Below are 10,897 nucleotides of genomic sequence, written 5' to 3' on the forward strand. Positions count from 1 at the left end.
TATATACATATAATATATATATATATATATATATATATATAAAGAAAGTGATCTGGTGATAAATCGAGTATAGAATCTAGTGTAGACATTCCTATTTAGATATGTATTGAGAGAGAGAGAGAGAGAGAGAGAGAGAGAGAGAGAGAGTTAAAGGTATAACATTTTGTTTCTATTCTTGAATATTCATTCTTGATCATTCTTATTTACATTCGTCAGTGTTTTTGTAAAGAATTATGAATTTTCTTTTCAATATTTCTTGCATTTCCTTAAGAAATTACCCAATCTAAGGAAGTGTAATTTAACTTAACAACCAAATATAACCCTTCCATGGTCTCAGCCTCCATCAAATAAAGCACACAATGCATAAGAAACAATTGGATAATATAATAGGGATAAAGAAATGATAAAGAAGGAGAATAAAGAAAACTGTAAGAGAGAGTGATTTTGAGTTAACATGTTTGGTGTCATCGATATCATGCAATATATATACAGCAAACATATATAGGAGAACAAAGAGAGAGAGAGAGAGAGAGAGAGAGAGAGAGAGAGAGAGAGAGAGAGAGAACCGGCCGGCAGATGACTTGGCATTAAGTGTTAAGGTTGGAGTGATTTTCTTTGGCTTTATAAACTCCTCGCTTGGATAATATTTTACTTTCACATGACAACGGCCGTGATGATGATGATAATGATGATGATGATGATGACGAAGGATGATGATGATAATGCACATAGCTCTTACACAAGATGTTTGGGTTCTTTATCTGTAATGTGACAGCGAGACACCTTTTCTGGACTTTAGTTTGTCGTCAAAATAGGGTTTTTTGTCATGTTTGTTTGTTATTTATGTATATCGCTAAATTCTTTCCTATGTGGCATTGGAGAGAGAGAGAGAGAGAGAGAGAGAGAGAGAGAGAGAGAGAGAGAGAGAGAGAGAGAGAGAGAATTGGACTGCTATTAGTGATTGAAACGATAATTCTATCCTTATTTTTTGTTATAACTTTGTTTTTGGTTTTTGGAACTAAAATACTCATCATGAAAAAGGAAAAAAAAAAGAAATTAGTTGAAATTTTGAAATTAAATCCAAGTGTTCTTTGTGATGTTGTCCTTCGATTTTGATCATTTAAAAAATTGAAAGAAATCAGAAAAATAAATTTGAACTTTTGATTAAATGAAGGGTATAATTCTTTCTTTCCACCTACGTGAAGTTATTGCTTTTGATTTTTTTTGCTGTTGTTCATAATCACGTAAATAGGAAATATTTGACTCTACTTCTTGCTTTTTGTGTCTCTGTCCATATTTGCTTCCAAGACTAAAAATCACATAAACAGGAAATATTTGACTCTACTTATTGCTCTGTGTGTCTGTCCATATCTGCTTCCAAGACTAAAAACTGTTTATTAAATGCGATGAACCAAATTGTTTTTATTCTATCGTTTCTGGCTATTTCATATTTACCTCTCAATATACCATTTGATTTGACCACTTTTCGTTCCCATGCCCAGGACATTGCTACCTAAGAAAATGAAAAGGTTTGTTCACATTCCCACTGTTACGGCAGATAATGTAAGGCGCACTGTCCAACAACATTCTGGGCATGCAAACAAGTAATGCTTCGTCCTCAACCGGCAAGTTTGATATGTCATGGTCCAAGGTCAGTTGGCACCTTTTAAAGATAGGCGAACACCTGAAACTGGGCTATTGTGGAGACCTGTCATGGCGTTGAATTCTCCTCTGATTAAGAGTCATGTTCCTGGGTGTGATACTAACGAGATTCTCTCACTTTTTCTTACGCAAGGTACCCTTTACGTTAGTCAGTTTATAACGATATTCTTCATTTTTCTTACACAAGGCACTCTATGAGTTAGTAAATTTTCAGTTATATTTTTTTTTATACAAGGGACCCTTTGCGTTTGTCAGTTTTCAATGATATTTTTCTGTCTTACACAAGGTACCCTATGAGTTAGTAAATTTTCAATTACGTTTTATTCTTATACAAAGTACCCCTAACGTTAGTCAGTTTATAACGGTATTCTTCATTTTTCTTACACAAGGTACCCTATGAGTTAGTAAATTTTCAAACTACCTTTTTTTTTTCTTACATAAAGTACCCTTCAAGTTTGTTATTTTTCAATATTTTTATTTTTTTCTTACACAAGGTACCATGAGTAAGTAAATTTTTAACTATCTTTTTACTTACACAATGTACCCTTTACGTTAATCAGTTTTTAACGATGTTCTTAATTTTTCCTACATAAGGTACCCTTTTTCCCATTTGGTACTCAAGCTACAGAATTTTCAAAGAGATTTCTGAACCCTCTCTTACAAGGTGTATCTTGATTTTCCATCATTTTTCACTTGGTACGTTTTGAGTTAATGGATTCCAAACCTTATTCCAGAAGATACCTTTAGGAAAGGCATTTTATAATGCGTTTTAGACGTTCTCATTTATCCATTTTCAAGTTGTTCAATATTTTATTCTTTTCATGATTTGTTTATATATTTCTTAGCTGCCTAGCAAGCCTTTCTTTGTACTATTCTTGTATACACACAGACATATATATATATATATATATATATACGCATACATATATATATATATATATATATATATATATATATAATTTATATATATTCTTAGATGCCCAGCAAGTCTTTCTTTCTACTAATCTTGTATACACACAGGCACACACATATTTAATATATATATATATATATATATATACATATATATATATACATATATATATATATATATATATATATATATATATATAATTTATTTATATATATCTTAGTTGCCTAGCAAGTCTTTCTTCGTCGTAACCTTGTATACACTCTTTTAGTTCATTTTCTCCTGTGAGTTTAATTCTTAACATTTGACGATCATTTTATTCATTACGAAGAAAGGAAGTCTTCTGGAAATAAAAACAAGAATCGTAATTAGTATCAAAAGCGATGTAGTATTAGGATATAATAAAGATAGAAATATAAGTAAAATGTGATAGTGGTTTAGAAATAATAATCGACAATTAAAACAAATGATAATGCAATAAATGAATAAGGTGTAAAAGAATTGAAATTAAAAGAATAAAATAAAAAGAATTAGAAAAAAATTAAGAAGAATTAATAGTATTAAAAGAATTAAAAGTAATAGAATTTTAGACCAGAGGAAAAGAAATTGGCTTTAAATAAGAAAAATGAAAAAGGATGAAATACACACCAGTGTAAAATAATGTTTTTTTTTTCTTTTTTCTTTAATATTTTGTCCCTTACTTAAATATTTTTGTATTTAACCATTTTTGGAGAGAAGGGGTCCCCCATTGTTCATGTCCTATTCTATTTACTTTATTTCCAATCTTATTACTTATTTTATTCCCTTTATTTCTTATTCTATTTTCTCTATTTCCTATTCCATTATCTTTTTTTTAATTTATTGCTTTATTTTCTATTCTATTTTCTTTACTTCTTATTTTATTTCCTATTCTGTTTTATTTCCTATTCCATTATCTTTATTTTATTTTATTACTTTATTTTCTATTCTATTTTCTTTACTTCCTATTTTATTTCTTTTACTTCCTATTTTATTTTCTTTATTTCCTATTTTATTTTCTTTATTTCCCATCTTATTTTCTTTATTTCCTATTCTATTTTCTTTATTTCTTATTTTATATCCTATTCCATTTTCTTTATTTTCTATATTATTTCTATTATTTCCTGTTTTATTTTCTGTATTTCCTGTTTTATTTCCTTTATTTCCTATTTTTATTCCCTTTACTTCATATGCAATTTTCTTTATTTCCTATTTTATTCTCTTTATTTCCTATTTTTTTTCTTTATTTCCTAATTTATTTCTGTTATCCTATTCTATATTCTTTATTTCTTATTTTATTTCCCTTATATCCTAGTCTATTTTCTTTATTTCCTATTTTATTTCCCTTATAGCCTATTCTATTTTCTTTATTTCCTATTTTATTTCCCTTATAGCCTATTCTATTTTCTTTATTTGTTCCATGGATATTCTCCTACTATTTCCTTATATAATTTCTTTCTTATTGTCTGTTCTATTTTCGTAATTTTATTTATCCCCTATTTCTTTTCTACTCCCTTCCTTCCTTCCCTAACCTTTCTATTGTCCTCATTTTCTTCCCCAAACTGCTTAGTTCCTTTGGACACTGCAACCTTAACATCCTTGTGAGCTAAAGATTGCGGGTTTTGGTGTAGCCTATAGGTCTATCTGTTGAGTCATCAGCAGCCATTGCCTGGCCCTCCTTAGTCCTAGCTTGGGTGGAGAGGGGGCTAGGGCGCTGATCATATGTATATATGGTCAGTCTCTCGGGCATTGTCCTGTTTGATAGGGCTATGTCACTGTCCCTTGCCTCTGACATTCATGAGCAGCTTTTAAACCTTTAAACTCTATCTTCCCTTATCTCTCCTTTTCCATACTCTCATTCCTTCTTTCCCCTTCTCCCTCCATCTTCTCCTCTCCCTTAATATCCCCCCCACTTCCTCCATCTTCCCACTCTATCTCAATCTTCCCCCCATCTCCCTTTATCTTCCATTCTCCCCCATTCTTCCACTTCTCATACTTTTATCTCTTCTCCCTCCTTCATCCCCCTTTCCTTCGATCTTCTCCCTCTAATTCCTTCGTCCCCCCTTTCCCTCAATCTTCCCCCTCCTTCGTCCCCCTTTCCTTCGATCTTCTCCATCTAATTCCTTCGTCCCCCTCTCCCTCAATCTTCCCCCTCCCTCGTCCCCCTCTCCCTCCTTCCATCCGTATGTTGCAGCCTTGTGCCCCAAACTCTCATCCCACATCATCTCAAGTTCACGGTTCATATCTGCAGACGCCCAGACCACGCCCTTGGGCGTCCTCTCCCGCCGAAGGACGGGAAGTGGACAATGTGCGGCGCCCCGTCCGTGATTTTTTGGAACATTAGTAGAGAGAGAGAGAGAGAGAGAGAGAGAGAGAGAGAGAGAGAGATTTATCTCGTGCATTCACCATTTTTCGGTCGTGGCTAGTACAGTAGAAATATGTTCGCCTAGCATTCGCATGGCAGCAGATCGATCCTTGCGCGGGACCGTAAGTTTAATCTGTGTACTGGAGAGGCTACTGCTGTGGTTGGGCAACACAGTGAGGAGTTGGACTTGCCCGGCTGACGTTCTGGTGAGTATCTATTCTGATGAAACTGGAACTGGAACCTTACCCGGAAATTAATAATAGTTTTGAGCTCGAAGCATGCTTTGTGCCTGTATTTAGATTTGCTTTTTTATATGATATATATACAGTTTATATATATATATATATATATATATATACTGTATATATATATGTATATATATACACCCTGATCTTTACTTAATAGGACTGCATTCGATCCCTTTGTGAAGTACAAGTTTGTTTATGTTTCGTGCAAAATTAATTCTTTCAATGTATACAGTATAATATTTATACTGTATATATATATATATATATATATATATATATATATACTGTATATATAATTGTATATGCATGCAATGTGCTTACACTCTATTCACACTAAATGTATAAATATACATATATATGCCTATACATACATACATACATATATACAAACTAACATACCATCCCAGCCCAAAGAAACATTGCAAGTAAAAGGAATCTCGTCGTCCTTATCTCTTGATCTTCACACACACGCACACATGCACGCACACACATCTGAATTCCCGCCGGTGATTACAAAAGGTTACTGAGTACAACAGAGTACAGAGTTTCCGGTTCTTTGCCAATGATTTTGCCTTCAATGACTTGCTGTTTTAAATGACATTTGTCACTATTGCTTTGAACTTTCCCCCAGCGAAGTTTTTGTTTTGGATATTTTCCCGCTTTGTTAAAAGAGGGTAACTTTAGTGTTTGTTAAGTTAACGTGATTTCTTGTGGCCATGGTAGTTGAATCAGTAGAACTTCAAAAGTTCAAACTTCCAGCAAATGTTTTTATGTTGAAAAGGCTGACATAAGTCGTTTTATAGTCTCTATGTTAATTATCTGTTTGAATGTTGTTAATGTTTTTTTAAAATGTTATATTTTAATTTTTCATTACTTCTCATATCGTTTATTTATTTCCTTATTTCCTTTCCTCACTTGGCTAATTTTCCCTGTTGGAGCTCTTGTAGCATCTTGCTTTTCCAACTAGGGTTGTAGCTTGGATAATAATAATAATAATAATAATAATAATAATAATAATAATAATAATAATAATAATGACAGATGTAGGGATTTCGTTGTAACTTTAAAAGAATCATTGAATTACTTTGGAAAAAGAAGTCATTGAAGGAATTCCTCCACAAAAAAAAAAAAAAAAAAAAAAAAAAAAATGTTATTATAGAGTCTTTGCCAAATGGCAGCCTATCATTATGGTTTAAAGGTTTAAAGGCTGCTTATGAATGGCAGATGGCAGAGTAAGGCACAGTGACATTGCTCTAGCAAGTAGGACAATGTCCTAGAGACTGACCATATATGCATATGATCAGCACCCAAGACCCCTCTTCACCCAAGCGAGGACCAAGGAGGGCCAGTAAATAGCTGCTGATGAGTCAGCAGATAGTCCTATAGGTTCCCAAACCCCATATCATTAGCTCATAAGGATGGTGAGGTTGCAGCGACCAAGGGAAATAACTAGTTTGAGCAGGACTCGAACCCCAGCCTGGCGATCACCAGTCAAGGACGTTACCAAGTAGGCCACCACACCCCTAAAGTTGGATTAAAGTTTTAAGGTTCGTTCATGAGCGGCAGAAGTAAGAACAGTACCCAAGCCAGAACTTGGTCTTATTACGTGGAAAGGGGAAACGAGCGGTAACCAGAGGGGGAACCAAGTTGATACTGTCTGGCTTTGTTAGAATACCCCCCCCCAAAAAAAAAACTTTCAAGCCGCATTATTTCAGCATATATAATCTTCCTGCCATGAATTGCAATAAAATAATGATTCCACGTTATTATTAATATTAGTTTCGTTAATGTTTTTAATATTCGATGATGTTTTTCATCATCAATATCTGTTAATGGTGTATTATTTAATAATGAAATCCTTTGTTTTCAAACGATCTATACACATATATTTAAAGTCTCTCTCTCTCTCTCTCTCCTCTCTCCTCTCTCTCTCTCTCTCAAGATAATAGTCTCATGTAGGAGTTCATTATGGTCATCCACGCGAGCGTTAATTACTTGCTTTTAATTAAAATAAAACAGCGGGGAGAACATTCATCTGGGCAACGGTTGCTTCACTCTCAGCTTGGAAGAGCAACGGTGTAGACCAAAGCAATGAATGACCCTTTTTTCCCTTTCTTATTCTTAACCCGACATCTGTTAACACTTGGATCCACTAGTGTCAAGAAAAACACTTTCCTCCACCAGGAGTTATTACGAACGTTCTTTTTTATTTGAGTAGGTTCTTTGTACGAGAAAAGGCATGAGAGACTTCAGAGTCCATATTAATTGGGTGAGATCTGGTTTACTAAGGCTTGAGAGGCTTCAGAGTCCTGATTAATTGGGTAAAACATGGTTTACTAAGGCTTGAGAGGCTTCAGAGTCCAGATTCATTGGGTAAAACATGGTTTACTAAGGCTTGAGAGGCTTCAGAGTCCAGATTCATTGGGTAAAACATGGTTTACTAAGGCTTGAGAGGCTTCAGAGTCCAGATTCATTGGGTAAAACATGGTTTACTAAGGCTTGAGAGGCTTCAGAGTCCAGATTCATTGGGTAAAACATGGTTTACTAAGGCTTGAGAGGCTTCAGAGTCCAGATTCATTGGGTAAAACATGGTTTACTAAGGCTTGAGAGGCTTCAGAGTCCAGATTCATTGGGTAAAACATGGTTTACTAAGGCTTGAGAGGCTTCAGAGTCCTGATTCATTGGGTAAAACATGGTTTACTAAGGCTTGAGAGGCTTCAGAGTCCTGATTCATTGGGTAAAACATGGTTTACTAAGGCTTGAGAGGCTTCAGAGTCCTGATTCATTGGGTAAAACATGGTTTACTAAGGCTTGAGAGGCTTCAGTCCAGATTAATTGGGTAAAACATGGTTTACTAAGGCTTGAGAGGCTTCAGAGTCCAGATTAATTGGGTAAAACATGGTTTACTAAGGCTTGAGAGGCTTCAGAGTCCTGATTAATTGGGTAAAAACATGGTTTACTAAGGCTTGAGAGGCTTCAGAGTCCTGATTAATTGGGTGAAACATGGTTTACTGAGGCTTGAGAGGCAAAACATGGTTTACTAAGGCTTGAGAGACTTGAGAGTCCAGAAATCTGGTTTACTAAGGCTTGAGAGGCTTCAGAGTCCAGATTAATTGGGTGAAATTTAATATACTATGGCATGAAAGATTTTAGAGTCCAGATTAATTGGATGAAATCTGGTTTACTAAGGTATGAGAGACTTGGGATTTCAGATTAATTGGGTGCAATATGGTTTACTAAAACGTGAGAGACTTGGGAGTTCAGATTAATTTAGAGAAATCTTGTAAACTATGGCATGGAAGACTCGAGAGTCCAGATTACTTGGATGAAATCTGGTTTACTAAGGCATGAAAGACTTAGGATTTCAGATTAATTGAGTGGAATATGGTTTACTAAGGTGTGAGATACTTGAGAGTCCAGATTAATTAGGTGAAATTTGGTAACTAAGGCATTAAAGACTTGAGAGTCATGATTAATTGGGAGAAATATGGTTTACTAAGGCGTGAGAGACTTGAGACTCCAGATTAATTTTGGGAAATCTGGTTTACTGAACCACGAGAGACTCGAGAGACCAGATAAATTTGGTGAAAATATGATTTAATAAGGCAATGAGAGACTTGAGAGTCCAGATTAATTGTGAAATCTGGTTTACTAAGGTATGAGAGAATTGAGTCCAGATTAATTGAGTGAAATCTGGTTTACTAAGGTATGAGAGAATCGAGAGTCCAGATTAATTGGGTGAAATCTGGTTTACTAAGGTATGAGAGAATTCAGAGTCCAGATTATTTGGTGAAATCTGGTCTACTAAGGCAGGAGAGACTAGAGAGTCCAGATTAATTTGGTGAAATCTGGTTCTCTAAGGTATGAGAGACATACGAGTCCAGATTAATTGGGTAAAATCTGGTTTACTTGGGGTGTTGAGGTCTCTACTCTACTTCTGTAACGTACAGTATGTCACAGAGAGAGAGAGAGAGAGAGGAGAGGAGAGAGAGAGAGAGAGAGAGCTTTGCTATCCAAGAATAAGTCAGACAGTTTAGAAAATAATAATACATGATTTCTTCATGATCTGATTTCGTTTGAGCTAGAATAAAGACAATCAACCACTAATCTCCCTACGAAAAATGCTGTCATTAGGAAAAGACATTTTGATGTGTGCGTGTGTGTGTGCGTGTGTGTGTGTGTGTGTGTGTGAGAGAGAGAGAGAGAGAGAGAGAGAGAGAGAGAGATTCTAATTATTGCCTGTGACCTTGTTTTAAGAATGGAAGATATTGTCAAAGTACACACACACACACACACACACATATATATATATATATATATGTGTGTGTGTGTGTGTGTGTGTGTGTATACTGTATGTGTGTGTACATGAAGTCATCACTTTTTCAAAATAAGTATTTTACATCATCTAGTAATCTTTAAATTTGACCAAATTAAGTATATATATATATATATATATGTTATATATATATATATATATGTGTGTGTGTGTGTATATATATATATATATATGCATATATATATATATATATATAGTGTTGACATATAGGTATGTATGTATATATGTATGTATCAAGGGCAAAAAGATGGATCCTATGATGCCAATAGCAGCCTGAGAGAGAGAGAGAGAGGAGAGAGAGAGAGAGAGAGAGATTCCAAATAGCCGCATAGCAAGAAAGACATTAAAACAATGGCCGAGATGATAACAAGGCCCCAAATGGTGTTCTGGAGGACTACCCTGATATCACAAAGGGGGTTTTGTATCCTGGAAGGAGCTAGGAGTTAAGCAGCACATGGCGATGGAAATTGAGCAGAAGTCTGCATCCGGGTGAGACAGAATCTAGGCTATCAATAAATGTCACTTTTATGTATTGTTAATGGGTTTTGTAGATAAAGCAGGAGAGAGAGAGAGAGAGAGAGAGAGAGAGAGAGGTCAGACCAATACATCTGACCTCTCTCTCTCTCTCTCTCTTACAGTATGGACAGTCAATGTAAAAGAGAGAGAGAGAGAGAGAGAGAGAGAGAGAGAGGGGGTATTTCTCTCTCTCTCTCTCTCTCTCTCTCTCTCTCTTACAGTATGGACAGGCAATGTATATGAGAGAGAGAGAGAGAGAGAGAGAGAGAGAGAGAGGTATTAGTGTCTCTCTCTTTCTCTCTCTCTCTCTCATTTACATTGCCTGTCCTTACTGTAAGAGAGAGAGAGAGAGAGAGAGAGAGAGAGAGAGAGAGAGAGAGATTAAAAAAAACTTAACTGTCTGAGGTTTAGTAGAGGAGGCAATCATGCTGGATTTACATAATATAAAGGTCAGGTGATTAATCAATATTCGTTTTTTATATGAGAACCTCAAGGTGAGATGGATGTTTATGTTGAATCAAAATAATTTGGAAATTTGGTGACGAACGATTTTGTCGTTCTCTTGAGTTGACATTTACAGCGTGCATAATTATGGATGTTTATATAAGATTTTTTTTTCTCTCTCTCTCTCTCTCTCTCTCTCTCTCTCTCTCTCTATATATATATATATATATAAATAAATGTATATATATATGTACCTATATATATATGTATATATATATATATATATTATATTTATATGTATATATATGTATATATATACATATACAAATATATATATACATATTTGTATATATATATATATATATATACTGAACGCATATTATAAGCATCAGTATATT

The 10,897-nt window shown here is 34.6% G+C and overlaps 2 protein-coding genes across 3 annotated transcripts in view; one reads left to right on the top strand and one right to left on the bottom strand.

Moving 5' to 3' along the window:
• The window catches only part of LOC137625832 (protein SpAN-like), a 301,309-nt gene that overhangs the window by 101,453 nt on the left and 188,959 nt on the right, over positions 1 to 10,897 (top strand). The gene's annotated exons all lie outside the window — the stretch shown is intronic.
• Positions 1 to 10,897, bottom strand: part of LOC137626032 (uncharacterized) — a 55,456-nt gene that overhangs the window by 37,106 nt on the left and 7,453 nt on the right. Inside the window, exons 2-3 of the mRNA XM_068357116.1 lie at positions 1,456 to 1,513; positions 1,200 to 1,309 (exon numbers count right to left, since the gene is read on the bottom strand). Of these exons, the coding sequence (XP_068213217.1) occupies positions 1,200 to 1,309; positions 1,456 to 1,513 (168 nt within the window). The remainder of the gene's footprint in view (positions 1 to 1,199; positions 1,310 to 1,455; positions 1,514 to 10,897) is intronic.

This window comes from Palaemon carinicauda, chromosome 33 (genome assembly GCF_036898095.1).
Source record: "Palaemon carinicauda isolate YSFRI2023 chromosome 33, ASM3689809v2, whole genome shotgun sequence".
NCBI lineage: Eukaryota > Metazoa > Arthropoda > Malacostraca > Decapoda > Palaemonidae > Palaemon > Palaemon carinicauda.